Source organism: Momordica charantia (genome assembly GCF_013281855.1).
Source record: "Momordica charantia cultivar OHB3-1 chromosome 3 unlocalized genomic scaffold, Mcharantia_2.0 BLBB01000003.1, whole genome shotgun sequence".
Lineage (NCBI taxonomy): Eukaryota > Viridiplantae > Streptophyta > Magnoliopsida > Cucurbitales > Cucurbitaceae > Momordica > Momordica charantia.
Genome location: NW_028275161.1, coordinates 3,769,814 through 3,797,767, shown reverse-complemented (window position 1 = coordinate 3,797,767; position 27,954 = coordinate 3,769,814). Strand labels below are relative to the sequence as shown.

The following is a 27,954-nucleotide window of genomic DNA, read 5'->3' as shown; positions in this document are numbered from 1 at the left end:
TTATGATTGTTATATCTTTGCTCTAGATTTCCTAATTCTATGTAGTTTTCTTTAATATGAGGTGTTAATAGACTTATCTTCTCTACATTATTCTTTCCTTATTATATCTTTGTAGGGTTGTATACATAGACATTCTTTTGTAAATCAAAATTATTCAATTAGCATTCATTAATATATATATATATATATATATATATATATATATATATATATATATAAGCGACAGGCTGCCAACTCAACATTCGACATTTGGCAATTCGTAAATCCCAATTTTCATTTGATTTCTTCACACACAAGGATTCAAAATTTCATTGATATTTCTTTCCTAATAATTACTAAATTACTACTAAATATAAAATACTAATAAGTTATTACGAATTATTATACTAACTGGTGGGTGGTGCCACCTCCCGTAGATTAGGTGTCTTCAGGTTTGGCGTGCTACCCATATTAGAGAGACGGAAGCACACACCCCCCTGTCACGACAGTGTATGGTGCATAACCGTATGTGGTCCGCACTTCTTAACTATTGACACGCGTCCTGCTCGGTTTTTATCCTCAATAATCTACATGCAGCAACCGGTAGGTTTTGTAGCAGAAGGAATAGAGGGACATGTATGTCTTCTAAAACGATCCTTGTATGGCTTAAAGCAAGCGCCAAGACAATGATATTTGAAATTTGATGCTTTTACGACTTCAAATGATGTTATTAGAAGTAATCAAGACAACTGTGTTTACTTTAAACATGCTGAGAACAAACCCTTTATGTATTTACTGCTTTACATAGATGATATGTTGTTGGCTTGTAAAGAAAAGTTTGAATTCAATTTCTAAAAGCCAAACTTAATAAGTATTTTTAAATGAAGGACTTAGGGGCTGCTAAGAGAATTGTAAGCATGGATATAAAGAGAGAGAGATCAAATGGAAGCATGTTTCTCTCTCAAACATCATATGCAAAAGAAAAAAGATGTTAATAAGATTTAACATGTTGAATTGTAAACCTGTTAATGTCCCTTTGTCAAATCATTTCAAGCTTTTTGCAGAAAAGGCTCCTAAATCAGAAGAAGAAAAGTATGAAATGACTTTAATACCTTATGCAAGTGCTGTAGGCTCATTGATGTATCTGGTGTGCACCAAACCAAATTTAGCTCATAGATTAATTGTGATTAACAGATACATAGTTAATCTTGGTAAGCCCCATTAATCTGCTGTGAAGTGGCTCCTAAAGTATATGAAAGGGACTGCAAGCTATGGGTTGATATACAGACGATCCCACAAAGAAGAGAGAACTTTAGCAAATCGAGATCGAAGAAATCTCTCACAGGCCTCGCATGTACTCTGTTTGGCAACATAATAAGCTGAAAATCCTCCCTACAAACTGTTGTTGCATTGTCAACAACAGAATCTCAATATATGGCTCTGATCGAAGCCTTCAAGGAGGCAATATGGATTAGAGATCTGGTAGAAGAACTCGGAAAGGACCTCACTGATCAAGTTGTAATCTTCTCAGATAGTCAGAGTGTAATGTTTCTATCACACAACCAAACCTACCACGAAAGGACAAATCACATAGATGTGCGACTCTATTTCATCAGAGAGATTATAATTGATGGGAAGATCAAGCTTGAGAAGATAGCTTCCAAAAACAATGTAGCAGACGTAGTGACCAAGTCCGTCCAAGTTAAAATCCTTGAGAGTTGTCCGAAGACTCTCAGGATTGGAGCACCTAACTTAGTTTCTGGTTAAAGGCCCCTTATTCATTTTCTTGAAGTTTTGCTGTCAAGGTGGAGAATTGTTGTATTCTGTGACATCTCAATTAAGCCAGTCGTCAATCTAACTTGGTGGCACTTTCTCCTTATCATTTTTAGCTCACGTGGATGCTGGCTATGTCATACAGTCATTAGCCCACTGCCTCCCAAGTAAGTTTACAGATTAACCCTTCGATATTCTTTATGCCAGAACACCGAAGGAGTTTGTTATTCGTCAGAGCTAATTATCAACTAGAATGGAAGCTTGCTTGATGAGTCTGTATTCTTCGATTGTCAAAGTGTGTGAATCAAATTTTGTTCCATGTGAATCTTCACATTTAGGGCAAATTTAGAGAAGGTTTTCGGTAGAGTGTAATTTTTTTCATGAGGTGTGCGTTCTGTACTGGGTGAGAGAGAGAGAAAGGTGGAGCTACTGAAAGCTCGTTTAAAATATCAAAGAGTGAAAGGTCTGTGATAGATTTTAAGTAATCTGATTATCTTGTTGTAAGAAGATTACCTTGTATTTATGATTAAACCAAGAAGATAGTAAAAAGGGGGCTCAAAGTGGACATAGACCAATTTTATGGTTGAATAACTATAAACCATTGTCTCTTCTCTTTCTCACCTTTACCTATTACATCAATTTCATTGATTCTTCATCTCTGCTAACTTCAGTCTTTGAGTAATCTAAGCTATATTTACTGTTGTTGATTACTGTGCTACTTTGTTATTTGAGTTGAAAGTTCATTAAATTGACTTGGATTTCACAGCAATAATTGAATGGTATTACTATTGGTAAATTGGTAATTATTTTTTTACACGTAAATTGGTAATTAGTAACATGAATTGAATTTGATCTAAGTAACCATTAACCACTTGTTCATATTCTTAAAAGTTTTGGAAGACATTATTAATAATATTATCTAATAGCTTAAAACAATACGAAATTGTCATAATAGTGAACATATCAATAAATAACAATAAACTAATGATGTCGGTATAATATATTTCTAACTGATTTCCCTTGTTCATAAGGGTAAAAAGAAGCTAAATGTGTGCTGTTTTCTAATGTTTTAAACTCGGGAACCGTATTTTAAGCTTATTATAGTATCCAAAACCTTTCATTTTAAGTTATCTTAGGTTATACATGCACATAGGACGTTTTTACATTATTTAGAGTTGATTTCTAACGAAAATTACACTTTTGTGTAGAAAAATTTCGAGCTAGGCGCTTGGCGCCTTCCCCAATCCCGAGATTGCCCTTAATGTAAAACGCACGTTTTGGTGTGATTTGAAGCCTTTCAAAGCTCTGCCACGTGTCTTTCATACATTAAAGGTTGCCAATTCAACAACTATCTAACCAAAAGGTGTTTGAAATGGATGGCTCTCCACAAAGCTCTCAATCTCCTAACCACCTTGAAGTCCCTATAAATTTTGCATTTCATTCTCTTCATTCATCATCCCGGAGTGATCATTTCAGCTTTAGACATTTACTTCTCAGCTTGTTTTCGTTTTCCCTTTAAGTTTTTGAGTTGTTATTGTTTTAACCTTACTTATTTCAAGTTTTCCCTTTTATTTTCCAGCTTATTATTCTTCAATTGTAAGTTTTAGTCTTGTTTAATTAAAATTCCAGCAAGTTCTTGGTTACTCTTATCTCTCTCATTCTCATTACGAAGTTGTAATCACACAACCTTGTGGAATTGACTGAGTATTGCTCCCCAATCTTGAAAGAGAACGGGTTAGGGTCATTCGGGTTACAACTCCATAATTTCCAGCTTGTTTTAATTCTACTCATCCTTTAATTATGTCGTCTACTTCCATGAACATTAAATTTTGTTTTTCCTTTATCATCATGAGCTAAATTTATTTTTCCCAAGCCCGGTTATGGATAGTTAGTTAAAGTTTTTAAAACCCAACAAGGCAAAAGGCGTTTTTCTCCTCTTTTATCACTTAAAGTTGTTTCCATAAGTTGAAACTTGATTTGGCCAATTAATGTTTTAACCAAGCATCAATACTGAAAAGGTTGATACGTTTTCACAACTTTACTGATTTAACTTTAGAGAGGAATACTTTAGACATTAAGATTTCCTCCTACTATGATGTTACTAACCAATACTCCAACAAATAAATTACTGGCTAAATAAACGTGATAGCTTCGCAAATTGCCCAAATTTTATTGCTAATCCAAAGCCCATTTGAACCAACAATATATCAGAATAGTTTTTTAGCCATAATAGGTGAGTCTTATCCCTAAATACCCACACACTCTATGCTCAAAGATAGATCTAATACAAGTTAAAGTTATCCTCTACCTATTACAATCTCCAAAAAGCTAATAAAGAGTTGATTGATCAACATGTTGATCAAGCACATTAAACTTAAAAATGTAAAACAAGCTTTAACAAGTAGAAAAAATTTTATAAACCAGAAAAACAACATTCATAAGCAAAGGTCCACAACCCCCTTAATGTACTTAGCAACTTAAGGCCATAACAAAGAGGAGGGGAGAAGAAAATACAAAACCCATTAACCAAAGAATACAAAAAAGAAAAAATAAATAATGAAGAAAATCAGTATAATCTCAACTACAACGAGCTTCTTCTTCTTTTGGGTCTTCTTCCAAGGTGAGAACTTCTCTTCTCTTGTCTCCCGTAGGGATTGATGAAGAATCATGGAGAAACCTTCATTTGAAGCTTTTTGTACCCCTCTTCAAATTTAGGGCAACAATTTTGTCAGTAAAATAAGGCCTATAAGCAGCAATAGAACTTTTTCGTTTTACCGCAGTAATTCTTAGGTAAACTAGATGTCACTTATAGCTCTCTTTCTTTTGTATTTCTAGCTTCAATGCTCTAGCATCAACAGTGCTGCAACAAAACATTCAAAGTTAGACAATATTCGTAAAAAACCACAACATTAACTGCAACTAAAACTTCTCTTTGAATGTCTACATGCTAAGCCTAAAACAATGCTAATTTTTACCTATTTTCTACCATTTTTAATCTACCCAAGACATTTCTCTTCTAGAATATGGAGAGTTATCACATTCCAACAAGTAAACACCCACCTCCGAATCCACATGCACATCATCTTAGTATCTTTCATATTAGCAAATGTAAAGCGAAAATGATTTACAACACTATCTCTTTTCTAGAAGTAGACATAGATTGACTCATTCGGCTGTTTGAAGTAAAAGAAACATTACGAGGCATATATAAATTATACTTATTGAATAATTGTCTCAAAATATCTTCTACTTTCTTTTCTGTTTTCTTTGCAACATCAAACTCAAATAGCTTATTGAAACAATACATAAGAAATTTATTCTTACAACGAGGGTCGAAAACAGATAAAACATATAATAAGTAATGGTCTTTTCACTATTCCTCCAATACTTACCATATTTCAATTAAATTTTGGTTGCAACTTCAATAAAAATGAGACTACCACTACCACTACCACAAATCTAGTTTCTTATACAATTTTGATAGTAGAAATTTCATGGAAGATCGTATAGGAAGTACAATTAAGAGAACCAAAAATTCTAAGAATCATACTTCATAAAATACAGATAAAAATTTAGTAAATGTGCGAACAATCTCTCAATGGTACTTTTTGGATTATGATCATCTTTCATGTTAAAGTATGTTATGTCGTGGTCTTCTAGTTGTTCAAATGTCTCCTCAAAATTTTCTACTGCTTCAAGCATTAAGTATGTCAAGGTCCCCCTAGTTGGAACATAAAGACATATAAGACTATTGCTAGATATATTCTTTTGTTCAATACACTTCTTAAATTTACCAAATTGAGTAGGAGAAGATCTAACAAATCTTACAATATTTCAAATTCGAGTAGCCGACTCATGCACATTTTTCAAGTAATCACTCAAAATAAAATTCAGAATATGTGCACAGCACCTAACATGCAAAATCTCCTCATCCAAAATGAACCCCTGTTTGAAACGCTTAACTAGATAAGTAATAACAGTATCATTTGATGAATTATTATTTTGATAGTCAATATCAACACCTTTTCAATCCTCCATTGCTCAAACATCTTTCAACTTCTCTTCTTATGGTATCCCATTTATGATTATAAATTCGAAAAAAAATTGATGATCTTCTTATGCAACTTCCAAATACTATCAATAAAATTTGCAGTCAATAACATATAGTTAATATTTTGACAGGATGTCCAGGATCAGTTGTGAGTGGAACTCTTTACCCTTGATCTACGAGAAGTTCTTTTAGAGCTTCTTCTTAGTAATATATATTGATAAAATATTATTAGTAATTGTAGTTCGAGAAGGGAGCAAAAACTTTAGTTCCAATATATAAAGTAATAGTCTCCTCCGTGAATCTCCTAAATCCTTTACTCTTCGAAAATCTAAATTACAATTCATCAATTATGATCATATCAACAAGGAGTCTCCTAATATTCTCTAAACTAAAAATTTCACATTTGAGTGAGGTATTTACTGTAGTGTTTCTTATCTTCTCAATATTTTGAACATCAACTTTGGTTAAGACGTATCTTTCTTCTTTGCATAGTTATTAAAATAAGTATATTCTTTGAAATTGATACTTGATAGTTGATAGTAAAATAAATATCAACAAACTTTAAATTATTAATCTTTCCTATTGTTTTCCATAGTTTTTTTTTTTAAAAACCAACTTTTTTCATAGGTTTTAAAAATCCACTTTTTGCTTTCTATAAACCCATTATTTGTCACAAAAAATTATAGCATACAGTGAATCAGTAGGCCCAAAGCACAAGCAAAGCAGTAGCCATTCAATTCAACATTTGAAAAAAAAAGCTAGAAGTTAGAATTTACGAGTTACGAGCTATGATTAAGACAACGTAAACTCCCTCTCTTTGTAGTCTGTGTTACATACGTGATAGTGAATCGGTGATTACTGTCGTATATTGATTCGGCGGAAGGTTAAAGATTTTGCAAGCCGCTGATTCAATGATTAATATGGACTGTCATTTATTAATTCGATGGTCATACAATTATATATCTTGAAGGTCGTGTTGAAGTTAAGCCCTAAAGCCAAGCGACTATGATGCCGACTCAAGAGTCAAGGCTGCCATCTTTTACTTTTAGTTTTCAGTAATAGTATGTATAATAATTCGTAATAACTTAAATTTGTAAACTTACTTCCGACGCAGTGAGCTAATGACTGTATGACATAGTTGACATCCAGGTCAGATAAAAACAATAAAGAGGAAGTGCCACCAAGTCAGATTGCCCATTGGCCTAATTGAGCTGTCACAGAATACAACAATTATAATATTGGAGAAGAAAATAAGAAACTTTAAAAAAAACGCAAATCAGAAATCCAAACTGTGAACCAACCCGAAACCCGCACCTCTAAAGAAATCTCACTAATAAGGTTAAAGCTGTTTATAGGTTGGGTTGGGTTGGATTAGGGACATTTTTGGACCAACCTGAATTTTTGGGTTGGCCATATATAGGAACCAATGGGCCCAAATTTTTTGGGTTGGGTTGGATTTGGTTGCCGGGTTACATTAATTTTTCTTAACCTGGATCGAAAACAATTATAGAAAAATTGAAATGTTAATTCATCCATAGCTTGAAATCTTAATTAATTATGCATAATTTCAAATCTTAATTCAAACCAACATGGAAATTCTAATTCAACAAAAAATATTAAAATTTTACAATAGTAGTCATAAAACAAATAGAGAAATTAAATTCTTAAATCTCTAATACAACAATTGACCTAACGAGCAACAAGCTAAAAGATTTTGATCTTTTCACTCCATATGTTAGTCCTGAAAATTCAAATACAATAAAAACAATTAGTTTTGAAAAGGTGAAGAATAATAAAAAGCATTTATCATGATTTATTTATGCACGTTGTTGGTAGAGGAATGCAAACTCTTTGAAAAAAAATTTATCAAAAGAGAGAAAGTATAAAATGTTATAACAATATATAGTAAATAATTAAGAACAATTAGACAATAAATAAGTTACTTGTCTCAATTTGATCACATGTCTCCAATTCTTCGAGTTGTGGAGGAAGATCTAATAACACCGATTTGCCACGAATCCAATTTTGTGTGCATATCAAAGGCTCTAAAAGAATCAATAATCCTCTCCCTACACTAAATGTTGATTCAGAAGCCATCGTAGACACTAGAACTACCAAAACATGTTGGACAATTTTTTTATAAAACTCGATATTTATAGCCCTGAAGTTTCCACGAAGCTGAAACATGAAAACAATCATTAAGTTCCTCACTAGGGTCACTTAAATACTGATTCACATCATTCTTTAATTCCAAAGAACTCTTCTCTTCTCTTATCTTCTTGTATCTTAATATTACAAGACTACTCGCTACAACATTTCCACCAATTTTCATATCCATGGTAGTACTTTCTTTTTTTTTTTTAAATAAATATTCATGGTAATACTTGATTGGGAAGAATCAGTACTACAACTTTCAGTATCAAGACTAAGAGTACCGTCATGTGATTTGTAGAAATCATGCATACGAACCAAGTATGTCTTGATACTATCAAACATCTCATTAGCTATAGCATCCTCAAAGGTAATCGGAAAGAAAAATCCTACATAATCCAATTTGTAACCAGGATCAAACATCACAGCAATAAATATCAATTTATTCCTTTCTTAATTGAACTCCAATACTTGTCAAACTTTTTTTTCAAACTTAAAGCCATTGTAGATAAAATAGAACCTTCATTTAGGCTCTAACTCAATAAAAGCTCTTCAATACCATGAAGTTGATGAAAGTAAGAATTAGAAGTCACATCTGAGAACCACTTATTCATCCATCACACCCATATGGTAAAGGACGCTCCAATAGATAGTTGTTAAAATTTTATGCATTATTCTTTTAGTAAGTTTATATAATATATTTTTGAATATTGAAAGAATTATTGTAATTTTTTTAATTATTTAAGATTCACGCAAGCTGGCACGGTGGCATGGATATTTAAAAAGCCTTTTCATATAATATTTCTTTTTAATAACATATATCTTTTAATTGATGCAATATTTATGTGTAAATAAAAAAATCAAATTTGTTATTTATTTATTGGCATGGATATTTAAAAAGTTTTTTCAGATAATATTTCTTTTTAATAACATATATCTTTTAATTGATGCAATATTTATGTGTAAATAAAAAAATCAAATTTGTTATTTATTTATTAATGCAATTTGATAACAATGAATTTTTCTTGAAATCTGACATACAATTATTACTCAATCATGACAATCTAAGCATAGCTTAATTGATTAAAACATAAAGTAACATCAAGCGACATTAGATCTACCTATCCTGAAGTGCCATTGAGATGCCTCTTGCAAGTGGCACATAGTTCATTGGAAAAAAATAGTTCGAGAAAGATAAACTCCAATATTTAGTATTGTCTATCCTCAAGCGTTACAAATAATCATGGCAAAGCATATAGTGCCACATTGTATTGCGGGCATATTTTGAGTGTTCTATTTTCTAAATTGACATGGAGTGATTATTGTTTTTCTCTTTTAACTATTTTTGGATTCCTATAAAATTATATTTAATATTTGTATTTATCCCATTTGATTGTTGTTTCATATTATGAGTGTTTGTTTTCTCAAGTGATGTAGAATGATTGTTGTTTGCTTGATTTTAACTATTTTTGGATTCTTTATTCTTTATTTATATATTTTTATTAATTAACCTGAATTTTTTTACTGATGTGGTTAGTTTTGACCAATAAATTTTGTACTGTGATCATTTCAATCTTTGATCGGAGGAAGCGCATCAGAGTCTTGAGTTTGTCGACGAACGGCTATGTCCCGTTGCAAAGAACCCTAAGCGGTAGTGTCGTCCGAGGCTGCCAACGAAGCGGCGCTGATCTTCAATTCGAAGCTATCTTCATTGATAAATTTGATGGTAAATAAGTATTCAAATGCTAAATTTGTTTATCTTGACGTCTACAATCAGTTTCTTGCGCTCATTAAAAAACCTACCAAATATGGTAACTCTTGCTTTACCTCTTCATCGACTAAAATTAATTTCTGTATTCGTAAATTCTTCGTTTTGACATGCTTTAATGTTTCTTTTACGAAGAACAAAAACTTTTTAGTTTCCATTCTTTTTGGAAAGGTACGAGTTCTTTGATAAAAGAAGAGATCTTTGTAGGTATTTTGGGAGAAAGCAAATAATACAAAATTTGATGTAATATCACAGTACTTAATTTTCTTTCCTTTTATAAATGGTTTGTAAAGGAATAGACGCATTGTTTCGTCGAATAGTCATACCTCTTGATCGATTGCACCCATATGGAAATAGACGCATTACTTCTTTAAACAGACACTTCGTTGAAACAATAACATCCTGTAAAAGTATGAAGGGAAAAAATAGGCATATAAAAATTCTCGTTCGTAGCCTCATTTATATACAGACTAGTTAGATTCACGTGTTTTGCACGTGGTCTAAATTTTTTGGAAGTAAGACATTTCTCTCAATAGATGAATATACTTTTTATGGCGAACTTTCAAAATTGAATGAATATACTTTTTATTGATGCTTAATATTAAATATTTCACATGAATTTAAAAAATAATGAAAGAGATAAATGATAAATAACTTAATAGATTTTTACAACTTTAAGTACATATAGTTGTGAAATAAATTGTTGGTTATGTGTAATTGAATGAAATATATTTCACAAAAAAAATTGAAGAGGGATAAATAGGAACATTAACCATAATTTTATATTGCCTCTTCATGTCTAAAATTAATTTATGGATTTGCAAATCTTCATTTTGACATGTTCAATGTTTCCCTTACGAAGAATGAAAACTTTTAATTTGCATTCTTTTTAAAAGGTTTGATAAATGAAGAAACCTTTGTAGACATTTTGGGAGAAAATAAAGAATACAAAATTTGATGTATCACAGTGCTTATTTTTCTTTCATTTTATAAATGGCTTGTAAGGGAATAGACTAATTGTTTCGTCTAATAATCACACAGACACCTCATCCAAATAGTAGCATCCTGTGGAAGTATGAAAGGTATAATAGGTATTTGACAAAATCTTCATATATATTTTGGAGTTTTTGGTGAAAGATAATTTGCAATCACACCTATAGATGCATTGTTTGTCGTAGAATCCCAACTCATTTAAATTAATTTCTCTCAACATACACCTCGTCTCAATAGTCACCCCTCCTAGAAGTTTAAAGGGTAAATTGGATATATATTAAAAAGTTGAGGGAACAATAAGAAGGTAAAGATTCTCCTTTACCGTTCCATTTAGAAAATCTACCTGACAAAGAAGAAATATATATAAAAGTAAGTTATTTAAAAGTTTTGATGAAAGTATAATATATATTATATATATATATATTAACAAAGGTTACATTAGATAAGTGTTTTATTTTTAGTTTTCTGTTTTTAAAATTAAGCTTACAACACCAATGTTTTTCTTTGTCTAGTTATCAACTATTTAAAAATGTTTTCAAAATCTAAGTTCAATTTAAAAAAAAAATTAGTTTCCTAAAAAAGTACCACATTTACTAAAAAAAGAAAAAAAAACCACTCTATTAAGTGACATTTTAAATAAGAAAATATTGAGGGGTCGTTTGTTTGTGGGAATCTGAGATTCCAGTGGGATGAACATTCAGATTCCCGTGTTTGTTTGATAAGAATGTTGGATATCCGGGTATTTAAAAATGTCCGGACATCTTAGGATGCATGTACGGGAGGCATCTCAGCACTTTTAATGCCGTGCCGTAACATGAGTTTTTAAGATTCCCACGTCGAGGGCATCTTCTTTTGAAAATTTTGTCCCTCGACATTTTTTTGTTCTATAATATTTTTCATCAATAATATTTTTTCTCACTTATTTTATTTTATTTTAAAAATAAATATATGCACTAATTCATTATAAAATGTCTGACTAAAATTTTATTTATAGGCTACATTTAGATATAAAATAAACATTAATCAATAGTATAATATCTTAATTTATTTTTAATTCAAATCTAATGTGTTATATTTCATTTATTTTACTATTCCAATAATCACTAAAAATAAACTAAAATTGATCTAAAAATATATATTAAGTTAATAAAAATAAATTTTTATATGAATTCAAATAATAGTAAATTTAATATATAAATTATTTGATAATTGGTAAATATATTTTTATAACATTACATGAATTTACAAATGTTAAAATGAATAAATCTTACGAAATAAACTCTAAATTACAGACATTTGAGGTTTCAAGATCTAAAGTTACCGGTTATTTACATTCCCAAAAAACAAACAATGTTGGTGAAAGGTAATATTACAGGTTACATAAAAAAAAAAAAAAAATCCTAATTACCCCTGCTTTCTCATTTCACAATCACCGGTCTCTCCCCCGTCAATCAGAAACATAAGTGATGTTGGTTGATTTTCTTCTGCCGCACGCCTCCGCCGTCTTCGCCGCTGCACGTCTCCCCGCCTTCGCCGCCGCTGCACGCCTGCTCGCTGCCGTTGCCGTTGCCGTCGCGGCTGCACTACTGATTTCGTCTACTCTTGGTCTGTTCTCACTCTTACACTTGTACGTTTAATCCTTTCCTAACCTCCCTCCCCTCGATTTCCATCGTGTCGTTGGGAATCGCCGCAAGTTTCGAACCAGTTTCCGTGTCACATGTACCTGTCTTTGCTCTTTGGTGAACGAAGCAGCATCTTAATGCACCGCTTATATTATATAATGGAGAGAAATTGGGTCTTGGGAGTTGGAGAATTTGAATCAAGTATGGTATATTTATATATTTTGTTAGGAATTTGAATAGTTATTTGTTAAATTTTAGTAATCATGATAATAATTTGTGAATTTTTGTAACTGAATTTGTATTTTACACGTTCCAAAACAATTAATTTAAGAAAATATTGGCCGGTAATTTCATTGCTCTAATTCATCTTCCACATCCGAAGAAGTTATTTCAATGAAATTTGAACAGTGAAATGTGGACCAAGTGAGCGTAAACTGAGATTTTTCCGTATGTGGCTTGAATTCTACGTGGTTTTCTGTTGGTTTTTGTACTGGAAATGGTCATCTGCGCTGTGGCGAAAGTTGCCCAGCCCGGTGGTGCGGTGGAGGGCTCGAGATTCTGGAACTATGCAATATTGCAATTTTTTTTAGTTGGAGTTGGCTTCTCTTCCATTCTTGAAAGGATATATTGTTCTTGCTTCATTAATTGATATTTAAATTTTGTAGATCTCTAGCCCAAGGGAATCCAGCTAGTTCAAATTTTTTGTCTTTCCAAAATATGAAGGGTGCTTGAGGGGGACAAGAAAAGGAGAAAAATGAGGTTTTTGTGTGTAAAAACAGTTCTACGTTTGAAAGGGTTGAGAGAATCCTCAAGTCGTCCATGGCTTTTTTCTGCCATTTCCTATTACTCAGATACTCCCTCCAAGAAGTCTAAGCTTGCCCCTTTACAGGTTTTTTACTCGCTTCTCTTCCTCGTTTTCATTAGCTTCTCACTAGCCACATATAAATGCAAATTATTCTACTTATGTTTGGGATTATGGGGTTCTATGTAGGAGAGAAGAATGGTAGACAGGTTTAAGGTGTATGCCAAAGGAGGTGATGGTGGAAATGGTTGCCATAGCATGCGGCGTAGTCGGCACGATCGCCACGGCCAACCTGATGGTAGGCTTTATGTAATTATTTAATCTCTTAGTCTACTTGTCATCTAGTCGATTCTACATTTTTCTAGTTTTAGGAGCCAAATTGTGTGAGAAAGAAAAAGGAGAGAGTTGTGTGAGAAGAAAAGATTAAACAATCAGTTATTGTAATGTCTTGTACTTAGCAGCTTAAAGCATCACATTTTATGCTGCTCTTTCTTTGTGCTTCTGCTAACATCATACTGGAACGGTAGTTCGGTAAAGTAAATTAAGACATTCCTCTTAACAAGTATAACTATGATTGTTTAATCATTGGCAAGGATGACCAATGTCATTATATGAATAGAATGTGCAACAAATAAGTCCTCTATTAAATTATCTACTAGTAAAAACAAACCAACATTTTGTTGTTTTGTTTTTTGTTTTTGCTTCAAGCTTCCTAAACCATTGCACTATGCAATATTGCATTGAGTTATTTACTTATTACATTTATGTTTCTTTCTTTGATATTTGTGAGTGTTTGGGCCAGATAATCTCATGGCATAATTGTCTGATCCTAAAACATTGTTGTTATTAACACCACATTTTTATTTGATGCAGGTGGAAATGGTGGAAGAGGGGGCGATGTGATTCTGGAATGTTCTCCCTCTCTCTGGGACTTCAGTAGTTTAAATCATCATATTGTATGCTTGACTCTTTCTTTATGCTTCTACTATAATGTATAAGAATGATAAACTACCTTTATAGTTACAGAATTATAATTTCAATCAATATTCCTTCCATATCTTTCAGAATGCAAGCAGAGGTGGACATGGATCTTCGAAAAAAAAGATCGGAACCAGGGGTGAAGATAAGGTCATCTATTCCCTCCTGATCTGTATGTGTGCAACTTCAATGCCTTTTTTTTTTGTCTTTTAATTGTTCATATTTGTTAGGTCAATCTATAAATTTAGTCTCCAAAATTTGAGGAATGTGTCTATTTAGTCTCTAAATTTTAATAAGTTCCAATTACGTCTCTAAATTTTGAATTGTGATTTTATTTGGTTATTACTATTAACTAAATAATAATGTGACTTGAAGAAATATTAGCTAATTTGACTCAATATGGTAGACAAATGGTAGAAGGAAGTGCATGATCTATGAAAAAAATTGATATGCTAAAGGGGATCTCTCTCTAGATGGTTTTCCTTTCTATCCATCTATGAAGATCAAGTCTGATTCTTATTAGAGCATGTACCATTGTCTTTTCTGCTGAACATGGGATTTTGATATGGTTTATCAAAGTTGGTCTTCGATTGCTCAAGTTCCAAGTGAAGTTTTGAATTTAAGTAGTTGTTGTGCTGTGCACAAGTTCTTCTCTTTAAGTGTAATCCTTGGTTTCATGATTTTGTTTTCATACTAGAAGAGAAGAGGAAGTCTCTCTCTTTTATATTAGATTCAATGGGTTTCCTATCAAAAAAAGGAGGAAAAAAGAAAGAAATAAAGGAAAGGAATCATTTGCAACCGTTGGGAAGTTCCTTAGTCGGGTTTCTTCCTTTTTCTTTGGATAGTAAGTTTGTTAAAGAATCAAGATTTGAAAAGGGTGTGATAAGGGTTGAAAGAATCTTTAATTTTCTATGGGTGGTGCGTAGAAATCTCTTCCTTTCCATATGATGGCAATAGATAAAGTATTTTTCCCATTGGAAAATCTAACTTGGTTGGCCTATATATTGGAAAATGATTTGTGATGGATTAAAGAAATTCAAGAACAAGGATTGTCTTAAAGATGAAAGGAATTTGCAAAGTTCCTTGGAAAAGCAGAGGCATTCCCTCGTGGTAGGGACGAGAAGAAGTTTTTTTGCCTACGGAGGAGTAGTGTTAAAAATAATGGGTTGGGAAAAAAAGGATTTTTCGGAAATTGAGTGGGATTGTGCTATGTGGTCGCTGGAATGAATTGGCATGATAATTGGATCGAAGACTTTGAAGACCCTGAAAGTTTCAACCTTTTCGATGTTGGTAAAGCTTCGTTAAAATATAGAAATGAGAAGGTTGACGACGATACGTGTGATTTAGTTGATTGGACAAAGGTTGAGAGCTTTAATGAGAAATTCAAAAGATGGGATGCCACCAAGCATGGGAAATCGGAGGTTATTCCTTGCTATGGAGGATGGATAAACTTGAGAGGTGTAAGTGATAATTGTGAAGGTTTTATCCAATGTGCTTCAAAGGCCATGAACTTGATAGATTTCTTTGAGGCTTGTATTGAAGTTTAAAAGAAGGTGTGGTTTCATGCCAGCATAAAAATGGGCCCAAAGCCCATAATCTTTTAAATTTCCAATCTTTTCCTTTATTTTTCGAAAAGATCTCAATCTTTCCATAATCTTTTCAATTTTCTCTCCCTCCATTTACGTGAATCCCTTTAATATTCTGTGATTTCTCTCTCTTCCTTCACATGGAAGGAAATATTTTTTCTATAACAAAACCTCCATATAAAATCTTTCCATCTCTGTCATTTCTCAACCTCTTCTCTCTCTCTTTTTCTCTTTATAATGTTTGAACTTTGAATATTATTTGGCTTTTATATGTTATATATGTGTGTATATATATTTTTATTTATCTTTATATATAGAGGTCTATTGCGCTTTAGTGGGCCTCGAGCTTTTTAAAACACTGGGAAGGTTTACAACCAAGCATATACTTGACTCCTTTAGGTGATCAAGAACATATTCTCTTTGAGAGATACACAAATCTATCCTTGAGCAAGCCACTTCCATGGATGCCTAGGAAGTATTTGAGACTTCCGTGCTTCTTAAATAGAAAGCTTATGAGTGGATCGAGCAGCAATTTTTGGCATTTCACCTTGAGGACAAGGTGAAAGTTTGGGTAGGGGGTGTTGATGGGTACCAAGGCTCCAATTTACCATACCTACATAGGGAGAAAGTTAGGAAATGTCGGTAATAAAGGGGACAAAGTACAGATGGGAGCAAGAGAGGAATAGGTGAGAGTGTGGGCTGGACGGTGTAGTCCCTCCCTGATTTTGTAATTGGACAGCATTGCAATAGGCTACGCAGGGGTGTATTTTGTCGAGGATTGGGGGTGCTTGTGGGGTCTCGGATTACTTTGGTTGCTAGGAATTTTCTTTCCAAGGAAGAGAGGTCCTGGCCTCTCTGAGAGCTTGGGACTGTTTTATTGTTCTTGTTTCTGTTGAGTGAATCTATTTGCATAGATAGGCCATTTTGCTCCTATTATTTAGTTGACAATGTGATTGGAAGGCTGAAGTTAGGGATATTATTATGATAGCAAGGGTATATTAGTTATTAGTCAAATGATTGGTTATAAACTTAAAAATAGAAGGGGTAGGACGGGTGTGAAGGTAGAGGCAATATTGTATTGATTTAATCTTGAGTATTCGCAAGGGGGCCGAGTCCAAATAACTTGAAAGACTTGGTAGTATCTTGCTGTAGTCTTATTATCTGGTTCCTATAGCACTGTTAATGGTGTAGGGACTACATATAATTTTAATTCAAAATTCAAGAACGAAACTAAATTATATAGACAGCATCGTAATGTAACCATTTTTTGTTTTTTTGTTGTTAAAATTATTAATTTGAATCTATAAATACTAAGTTTTACGGTATGTGTATGATAGATTGTTCAAGTACCTGTTGGCACTGTCATCCATCTTGTGGAGGGTGAACTTCCCAGTGTAGTCAAACAACATTCTTCAACAGATTTAGATCCCTGGCAGATTCCTGGCACACTAGTTAATGATATCTCTGATTCCCGCCAGACGTCTCTTAAATATTCCAACAAAGAAGAGGAAGTCGAATCAATAGTTAAGACTACTCTCTTGCCATGTAATAATAGTGACAATAACACCGGTGATTCTTCGTTCGGTAGGGAAACCTCTAAAGCTGCTACATCTTCAAATGAGATTTCTCGAGTTTCTGCATTTCCTGAAACCCCTAGTTCCATTCAAGACGAGATTGGAGAAAGTGAAGAAATGAAATACAATGTTGCGGAATTGACGGTAGAAGGTCAACGAATAATCATTGCTCGTGGAGGGGAAGGTGGTTTGGGAAATGTTCATGCTCTCAAAGTTTCAAAGAAGCATAAAGCCTTGGGGCAAGAGGATGAGTCCATAAGTTCTGATGTATCTGAAACCAATGAGTCCAACCCGCGAGCTGGTTTTCCCGGCAGCGAGGCTCTACTTGTTTTAGAGCTTAAAAGTATAGCCGACGTGGGCTTTGTCGGGATGCCCAATGCTGGTAAAAGTACTCTGCTAGGAGCCATTTCCAGGGCAAAGCCAATAGTTGGTCATTATGCATTCACAACTCTGAGGCCAAATTTGGGAAACCTAAATTATGATGACTTATCAATCACAGTAGCTGACATTCCAGGTCTTATAAAGGGTGCACATGAAAATCGTGGACTCGGGCATGCTTTCTTGCGTCACATCGAACGTACGAGGGTTCTGGCATATGTGCTAGACTTGGCTGCTGCATTAGATGGTAATAAAGGGATACCCCCATGGGAGCAGCTGCAAGATTTAGTTTCAGAGCTTGAACACCACCAGAAGGGGTTATCGGATCGACCGTCCTTAGTGGTGGCCAACAAGATCGACGAAGAAGGGGCCGAGCAAGTGTACGAGGAGTTAAAGTCAAGAGTGCACGGAGTTCCCATCTTTCCCGTTTGTGCCGTTTTGGAAGAGGGTGTTGCAGAGCTTAAAGCTGGCCTTAAGAGCCTTGTGAATGGCGAAGCATTTTATAGGCTTAAGGTAGATGACATTATTGTTGATTAGGTGCTTGGAATGTGCGGTTTGATTCCATTTTTGCTGCGACTGATAGAACTTAAAGAGATTATTGAAGAAAAATAGATTGATATATTTATGAAATTTGCTTACAAATGAGAAGTCACCACCAGGAGGAAATCAAGCTAAACCATTAGAACAATTCTCCATTATGTCAAATGAAATTATTATAGAATGCTTTTGTGTTGGATATTCTCAACTTGGGATGCTAATGGCCACGAGGGAGCTTGAATAATTATTTCTCAATTATATTATTTTGGAAGTTAAAAGATACATTTAGTCTTATTTTCATTACTACCTTAGTTTGTAATGATTTAGGCTACGTTAGAGAGTGATTTTGACATTTTGTCATTGTCAAAATCACTTTCGTTTTCATGGATCTTGGCAAATTAAAATTTTGATTTTTGAAAAATTTAAAATCACTTGAAATTGATTTTTAAGGTATTATTTGGATGATGATTTTGAAAAATCAATTATCCTTAAATTTTTTTTTTCAAAACCACTCATTCTACTATCACTACCAAACGCTTTAGGAGTGATTTTAGCATGGTCAAAATCACTTTTGTCACTGTCTAAATCACCTCTCTTTTCGGATCATATTTGTCAAATCAGAAAAATTGAGTTTAGAAAACTTAAAATGACTTTAAATTGATTTTCAAAGTATCATGGTGATTTTGGAAAATCAATTTAGTCTTTGAACTTTAGATTTAGATTAACAATTTAATTAATGTAATTTAAAGTTTGTAACAATTTTAGGTGTGTTTGGGAATGATTTTGACATGACTAAATTACTTTTGCCATTGCCAAATCATTCTTTTTTAAAGTATCAATTTTAGGAAAATTATTTAAAATTGATTTTTGAGGTAGTAGGTCGATGGTGATTTTTGGGTAGGTGATTGATCGGGAATCAACTTCCTCCATCTTCATTTTTTTTTCCAAGTGAGTTTTGTCTCTTTTTAAAAGATGGGGTTGAGTTGAAAGAAATTAATTGGGTTTCACCGTCCTTTTCTTTAGGGTGTTCCTTTTCAAAAATGATGCTCGACAAATTAGAAAATTGATTTGGGAAAGCATAAAATGACTTAAAATTGATTTTTAAGGTATCACACTTGGATATTGATTTTGGAGAATCAATTATACTAAAATCTTTTTTTCTAAAATTACAAATTTTACCATCACTTCCAAACACAACCGGGTCTCCCCCAGTTTTTTTTATTTTAAATGTGATTCTTGGTGGTTTCTTGCTGAGTTTTATTAAATAACTGTTTAATTAAACCATTCATCAAATTTAATGTTCTTTTCCAGGATTTGGTATTTTCTATGAAATCAAACATTAAAAATTCAAAAGTACTTCTAATAATATAAAAATCACTTCAAATCAAGTATAAAATAAATTGTATTTAAATATTTTTTACAAAACCAATATTATTTTAATCTCTTTCTATAAAATCACTAATTAATTATCACTTCCAAACACACTTTTAGTTTTTATTGTGAAATATTGATAAACTAATAAGGGGCCAAATCGCTATAAATTGAAGTTTTTTTATGGTAGGATCAAATTGTTACAAATTTTAAACTATATGGACTAAATTGTTACTAATTTAAAAGTAGGACTAAATCATTCCAAACCAAAATTAAGGAATTAAATTGTCACTTCTCAAAAGAATCACGAGTCAACTATACTGTGTTACAATCACCTCATATTGATAAAAAGTCCAGAGAACAATTTGAAATGGAAATCAAGAAACAATTTCTGGTCATAAAAACAGAAAGGCATGAATTGCGCAAGAAGTTCTTTCGGTTAAAACGCCGTGCGCCCCCACCAGATGGGCCGCCCAAAACCTGGAGCTAACATTTCAATCGGAAAATGAAGAATATTTAGAGTTTTCTCCCTTTCTCTCACTCAATAGATGTATCTTGTCTGATACGGCGTGAGGTATTTTTTAACCTTTCAAATATGTTGGTATTTTGTATTATTACAAAATCACCTTTCACGTAAGCTTGTTCAATGAAACCATGCAATGCATGAACTAAAATCGAACTCTAGTTTAAAACTAAAATGCAATTTCATATATAGTTGAAGGAAAAAAGATTGAAACGTATATGTGGAACCAATTTTAAGCTTTCAGTTCAACTCAAAGTCAATTTTAAAAACAAATAAGAAGTTGAAGATATAAAATGCTATTATTTAGCCTAAAAATAAATAATAAAAAAAGACTAATCTTTATTCTCATTAATTTGGAGTCTTTAAGTTACATAAATAAATAAATTGAGTGGAATCTGGTTGATAAATCTCTCTCTAGTGGATGTCATTTTAGAATCAAATTGATTGTAGTGCACATAAACTTTTTTTGGTTGCGAAAGAAACAAAATACAAATAATAATAATAATAACAATAACAGAATTACATTTGGTAAATTGTTTAATACAAAAAATAAAATAAATAATAATAATAATAGAGTTACATTTGGTAATTTTTTTAAAAATAAACATTAGTATTTTTTTCGTGTTTTCTAAAATTTTAAATTAAAAAAAGCGAAAATTAAAATTTCACATTAAATATTCAAAAATTTTTATGCTACCTTTAATTATTGATATTTATTTTCTATTTTGCAAGCCTAAAGTATAAAATAATATTTTGATCTATATAAATCAGTAACAAAAAAACTTGATTTTGATACTTCTAAAATTTCTACACAATTTTAGAAATATTTGGTACAAGAATTTGACTTTTTATTGACGCTTTAAAACGTTGGAAAAAGACCCCAAAAAAAAAACGTCACGGGTGACTTCTCCCAATGATAATTATTCGTCGGCAACAACGTCGGCAAAAGGGCGTTGGGAATGTACGTTACCGATGCTCTAAAAAACGTCGGCATAACTAATCTTATGCCGACGTTTAGAAAACGTTGGTAGAACTTGTTATAAGATGGAAATCGATCAAAGAAATAGGCCTCTACAGACCAGAGAGGCCCAACCAGGAAACGACGAAGGGAAAAGATCGAGCCAACTAGGGCTCGGTCCCGACCCCTGCTCGGCAAATCTATCAAAGAAATAAGCCTCTACAGACCATAGAGGCCCAACCAAGCAACGATGAAGGGAAAAGACCAAGCCAACCAGGGCTCGGTCCCGACCCTTGCTTGGCGCCGAGTAGGGCTCGGCCCATTGGTTGGTCCCACTTTCTCTCCTCTCCCGTTGGTTGAGGTGCCCCGGTCTATGAATTCCTGTGATCCAGCGACGACATATTAGATGAGCTCAACAAGAAAGTTCCAGAAGATAGATTTCCTATAAATGGAACTACTGGCTAAAGCCGATCCGAGATATTCCAACATCTATAGATGTACTCTCGAAATGATGAGATCAGATGACCAGAAAAACATCATCTCGAGAATGGGGGCAACTGTTATGGGATTAGATCCAGCCAAGGAAATGAGCCTCTACAGACCAGAGAGACCCGAACCCAGCGACAGACTGAGCAAGTCGAGGCTTGGTCTTGACCCCGGCTCGGCGCTGACCAGGGCTCGGCCCAGTGGCCGAGCCCACTTTCTCTCCTCTCCCATTGGTTGAGGTACCCCGGTCCATGAATCCGTGTGATCCAGTGACGACGGATAGATGGACACAACGAGAAGGTTCAAGAAGGCAAGACTTCTATAAATGAAACCACTGGTTGAACCCTAGAGGTAAACAAGGAAAACCCTAGTTACTTCACTCAATAATTCTCACATCACTGACTTTAGCATCAGAGCCAGTGTGACCGAAGTCACAACGGTCTAGAGTTGTTCAGTTTTGCAGGTATCTGGTCCCGTGTTCATCGAGTTGGGTGCATATTTGGCGAGAACCGAGGAGGCCAAATTTCCAGCATCAATAATTGGCGCCGTCTATGGGAATGATTATGAAATTCAAAACAAAATTAGCCAAAACAAGCCCATATCGGAGGAGATTGGAATGAAGCAAGTTGATTGAACCCCGATGGGGGTCAACAGTGTTTCGAAAAGAAGAGCCTGAGCGGGGCAATCGACCACTCGGGAGAGATATGCCCAAGCCCTGATCATTAACTAGATCCGTCCACCATCAGAATGAGAGAGTCGGTCGAGGAGGTGGAGTCTATCCCTTTGACATCCGAGGATCGACGGGTCAACATTGAAACCAGGTTAGGAAGTGAGGAAAAGACGAACCTCATAAATTTCCTCAGAAGCAACGCCGACGTATTCGCGTGGTCACATTGGAACATGCTAGGAAACGATTGGGAAGTCATGGTGCACCGACTCAACGTCGACAGGAGCTGTCGACTAGTGAAACAGAAACGTCGTGCCTTCAACCAAGAAATGAACGAGATTGTGGCTAAACAGGTAAATGATCTACTGAAAGCAAGTTTCATTCGAGAGGTGCACTACCCCCAGTGGATATCCATTGTCGTGTTAGTAAGGAAGCCCAATGGCAAATGGAGAATGTGCATCAGGCTAACAACCAATTAAAAAAATTAAAAAGAAAGAAAAAAAAGTAGAACTAAGTTTTAAAGCTGCACTAATGAAACATGCATAAAATAGAAAACAACTACTAAATTTGCACTAATGAAACATGCATAAAATAGAAAACAACTACTAAATTTGAAAGACAGAAATTAAAAGTAGACAAACAAACACGAAATTTGGTCAGGTAGAGGAACTCCACTCCCCTACTAGTCTTCTTCATCCTTACTGCATCCTCTTCTTTTTCAACATCAATTTGTCTTCTGGAAATTTTTGTAAAGACGGAAATGGGCAAGAGAAATTTCGCACGAGGGATTTGCGAATCACGACGTCTCTCTCTTTAGCATTGCTCAAGTAGGCCTACTGTCGTCGCTTAATAGCTGCTACTACTCCTACAATGGAGCTGAGCTGCTGCAACAAGCTTGCCTGAGTAGTAGAGACTTCCTTGAGCGCAAAAACGATATTTCCTCCTCACTTGCTGTGATCGACGACCTTTAACCTTTCAATTGCCACCTCGTTGATCACTCCCTTGTCCTTTAGCGTTTGGTCTGTGTCTTCCTGTGACACTCCCCATTTAACTTCTCGAGGCATGACGGCTCTTGACATTTATTCCCAAGATGCCGCCCCCCCCCCCCCCCCCCCCCATGTTCGACCTTGCCATTTATTCCCAAGGCTTAGCACCACTACTTCGCAAGCACCACTCCACTTTAGTCCTTCAAGCCTAACTCCTCGAGTCGCATTGGCCCTTGACATTTATCCCCAAGGCCTCAATACTCCTCTACAGAAACTTGATGTTTGGCCTTGCCATTTATTCCTAAGACCTGAACTGCGCACCGGTCCTTGCCGTTTATCCCCAAGGTACCAATGACTTCCCAACGTATTGGTCCTTGACATTTATCCCCAAGACCCCAATACTCATTTACAGAAATTTGACGTTCGGCCTTGTCATTTATTCCCAAGGCAACTACTCAAGGCTTTGAACCTCCAAGCGATTTAGATGCATTTTCAGACCAGACCACCCATAGTTTAACAGACTGCCAACCCGTCCCTTCACCCTTCACCCTTCACCACTTCACTAGCCCTCCCAAGGCCACCTACAAGTATATTTCCCACATTCCAATTCCCTGCACAGTTCACAAGCATGCTTTTCTTTGCAATAAACAGGTCACCACACAACAGCTCACAACTAAAACAATATAAACTAATTATCAGTTTAACAACGCGAGCATTTCATTTACAACATGTTTGCAAAACGTCATGAGCCAGTTACTTTTAACCACAATAATTCAGAATTTACTAGTCACCTCCAACAAAAAGAATAGAAAGCATGTTTCCTCATAAGTGTTCAATAATAGAAAGACGGCAACAAAATCACTAGAAGTTCACACATCAAAACTAACAATCCCTACATGCTCAATTAAATTATTTTAGCTAAAAATCAGCATCAAAACCATTCCGTTAACGCTAAATAATGCACGCACTCGCCCCCTGGTGCTACTTACACAACCACGTCCTTAAGTTTGCGTCGAACTCACACCTACGCACAAAATAGAAAAAAAAACAGCAATATAAATATACTGTTCAGCCTTCGAAAACAACTCTAAGAGGGTTCAACGGGTCTCATTACCGCAAAACGACTTCGTGTAGGTGTGGGTAAATTAGATCTAGCTTGCAAAGGGGTGGGTAGCGTAAATCGGGCTTCGAACGAATGAAGTTAATCACCGGACACCACCCAAAACACTGATGTCCACGTTTTTACAGCAGCGAAAAACGCCCAAAATGACCTCCAACGGCTTCGATTTGATGTCCGTTACTACAAAACAATTTCGCTTAGGTGTGGGTATTCCAAATCGATTTCGTTTAGGTGTGGGTAATCCAAATCTAACTTCGAACAAGGGTGGGTCAAAGAAAATTACCGGGCTTCCCGGATCTAAGCTATTCGAGTCGTTGGAGTTTGTCGGATCGAGGGAAAACACCGTGAACAACCACCACGCGCCGCCCCGCCGCACCTGTTGCTGCCCGAGACCACGCGCCGCCGCCTGTTGCTGCCCGACGCCCGCACCAGCTGCTGCACGACGCCCGACGCTGCTGCTGCCGTGCTGCTGTCCCGACACCGCACCTGCTGCTCCGATGCCGCCGCTGTTCGTCGCGTCGCCTGAACGGAGCTACTCGCCGGAGAAGAAGAACCCGAGTGGGGGTGGCCGGCGGCTTCAACAAGAGAGGGAAAGGGAGGAAGAAGAAGAGGAAAAGGACAAGGGCTAGGGTTTTCTTTTTGTTTTAAACCTTTAACTCCTTTGGGCTTGGGTTCTTTTCCTTTTGTTTAAGGCCCACTTACCCAACCCCTCCTTGTTAAAACAAGCCAATAATATAATTTCGTAATTGGCCCAATGGCCCAAAACAAGTGTCACATAGCGGAATCTGTACTAAACCATAATTTGATAAATAACTAGGCGCTACTAACTCACCACTAATTCTGTAGCAATACACAATAGCCGAGATGCCACACTTAAATTAAATAAAGATAACTGATGAATCAAACAAAATAAAATGAAATAAATAAATAAAAATCTATTTTGTTATAAAAATTTCTCGGAACTCGAGGCAAGCTAACCTGAGTAACGCGGGGCGTTACAGAAGGGGCACAGCTGCTGGTTCAGCAATCTCTCCTCCGTTTTGTTCCTCAACAACTGGGTTGGGGAGCCTTGGTGGTCGATCTATTTGGTTAGTTTCCACTTGCTGATGACGTTGTTCTCTCCTTCTCTAGTGGAATGTGCGAGCAATTTCGTTATCAAGCAAATACTCTAACCCTTGCAAATCGTCCTTCACCTTCAAAGTTCACCAATATAGTAGTCAAAGATCTAGCATAAAATTCCTTAAAACAAAATACAAAGTGTACAGCAATTTAGTCTCCGGCAACGACGCCAAAAACTTGTTGTCCCTCAGATTATGCTACCAATTTTTATATGTGCAAGTGCACACAATCGTCGCAGCAAGTAATAAAAAGTTCGAATACACAGAGATTAAATGCCTAAACACCCAATATTCACTTAAGAAATCAATGAAATAAACTAAGAAGTTTTTTTTTTCTGAATAATAGCTAAACTGTATCAAAATAAAAGCTATTTAAATATTTACCTTATATCAGTCACAAGTAAAGTTTTTGCTAGAGTTAACAAACATCCACGATCGCTAAGTAAGTTCTTACGAAAATAAGGGCGCAAGGGGGAGAGGATGTCGACTCTTTCTGGGCCACCTTAATTATGGTGCAACATTAATGGAATAAATACAGTGGTCAAATAGACAAGATGTTCTTCCAAACACCCCAGATTTTCTACCATTAAAGTCCATAGACAAACAGCATATAAGCACAGTTTTCATGACCAAGCCAGACGATGCTTATCCCTAAGTCACCACACTCTAAACTCAAGTAGACTCTAGCTCGAGATGAAGTTTCTCGCTCCTTAATACATTTTTCCAAAAGTTATCAAAGAGGTATTTCAACATGGTGATCAAGCACATCAAAAATAGAGTGATAAAACAACTTCAACTCAAAACATACTATCATTAATGCAAAACAATAAGGTTACAACCCAGAGAATGAGTTTACAACATCTCCCTCTTACACAAGTTGATTAGCTAGACAACGTCATAAGGAGATTCAGAAATGTAGGAATAAAAACAATACAAAGATGCTAAAAATGAAGAGAAGGAGCTGAAGATCAGCTCCCAATAGGAGTTCTCGGCCTCTTCTTAGCTACTGATGTCTGTCTTCTTCTTCTGTTGACTTTCTTTAATGGTTTGAGAGGTTTTCTTGGAGTGAGGGTTGATTTCTTCACGAAATGAACAAGGGAATTGTCTTGGTATCTGTGGAGGCTTCTCCTCTTGTTTGCATTTATACCCCTTTCGATTTTAGGGCAATAAAACACGCCCTGTGGGACCCAGCTTTCACTCTCAAGTGAAACCTCCAATTACTGTGGTAAATACCATTGAGAAGTCTTTTCACTACTAGCTTGCTGCTTTTTGTCTCTTTCTAGAACTGATGTTGTAGCATCATCAAAGCTGCAACAAAATGCATCAAAATCAGACCATTTAAACGAGTGTTAATATTAAACTCTCAGCCATATGAGAACATTGATTTATCTTCTAAATTAGGCATACTCATTTAATATTTGGGGCTAGATAAGACTATCTTTAGCTATTTTATGTAACTTTTAGGCACCATTAACTCTCTTTAGGAGAGTTATCAACTTCACAGACTTAAACAAGGCTCGCCCTAAGGATTCTTTTCCCTTACCTCGGATAGATCAACTGGTCGATGCTATAGTTGGACATGAAAGTTTGAGTTTCATGGATGCCTACTCTGGATACAATCAAATTAAGATGCACCTGCCAGACCAGGAGAAGACCTCTTTCGTCACAAGCCGATGCTTATATTGCTACACAGTAATGCCATTCAGTGAAAGAACGCTAGTGCTACTTATCAACAAATGGTAAATCAGATGTTTGCAACATTGATTGGCAAAAATATAGAGGTCTACGTGGATGATATGTTGGTGAAAAGCCGAAAAGGCAATCAACATGAAGCAGACTTGACAGAGGCATTAGAGATCTTGAGGAAATATAAGATGAAGTTGAATCCCAACAAGTGCACGTTTGGAGTGACCTCAGGAAAATTTTTTGGGTTCCTAGTGCACCAACGAAGAATCTAAGCCAACCCTGATAAAATCAGAGTTGTGGTGGAGATGGACCCACCCAGAAATTTAATGCAATTATAGGGACTCAACGGAAGAATAGCAGCACTCAACAGATTTGTGAGTCGTTCAACCGACAAGTGTCTACCATTCTTCAAAGTCCTAAGGAAAAAGGGAAAGTTTGAATGGACGAAAGAGTGCGAGGTTGCCTTCAAGGAGCTAAAGCAATACATAGGAACGACCCCACTCCTCTCAAAACTGATCACTGGTGACAAGCTCTACTTATACCTAGCTGTATCAAACACTGCGGTAAGTTCAACATTGGTAAAAGAAGAGGATGGACGACAGTCTCCAATGTACTACACGAGTAAAGCAATGGTGGATGCAAAAATTAGATACCCATTGGTTGAGGTGCCTCGATCCATGAATCCGTGTGATCTAGTAACGACGGATAGATGGCTCAACAAGAAGGTTCCAGAAGGCAAGACTTCTATAAATGGAACCACTAGCTGAACCCTAGAGGTAAGCAAGGAAAACCCTAGTTACTTCACTCAATAATTCTCCCATCGCTGACTTTAGCATCAGAGTCAGTG

At 35.2% G+C, this 27,954-nt stretch overlaps 1 protein-coding gene across 2 annotated transcripts; it reads left to right on the top strand.

Moving 5' to 3' along the window:
* The first annotated feature begins 12,122 nt into the window (after positions 1 to 12,122).
* LOC111019488 (putative GTP-binding protein OBGM, mitochondrial) lies at positions 12,123 to 18,391 on the top strand. Of its 2 annotated transcripts, none has more exons than XM_022295891.2 (6): positions 12,123 to 12,320; positions 13,003 to 13,226; positions 13,329 to 13,437; positions 14,013 to 14,095; positions 14,205 to 14,267; positions 17,041 to 18,391. In XM_022295891.2, the coding sequence occupies exons 2-6, from the start codon at positions 13,092 to 13,094 to the stop codon at positions 18,190 to 18,192; spliced, it is 1,542 nt and encodes a 513-aa protein (XP_022151583.1). In that variant the 5' UTR covers positions 12,123 to 12,320; positions 13,003 to 13,091; the 3' UTR covers positions 18,193 to 18,391. The 2 variants fall into 2 exon arrangements, with proteins under 2 accessions (XP_022151583.1, XP_022151584.1); XM_022295892.2 differs by having other exon boundaries at positions 12,123 to 12,342.
* Positions 18,392 to 27,954: the final 9,563 nt, after the last annotated feature.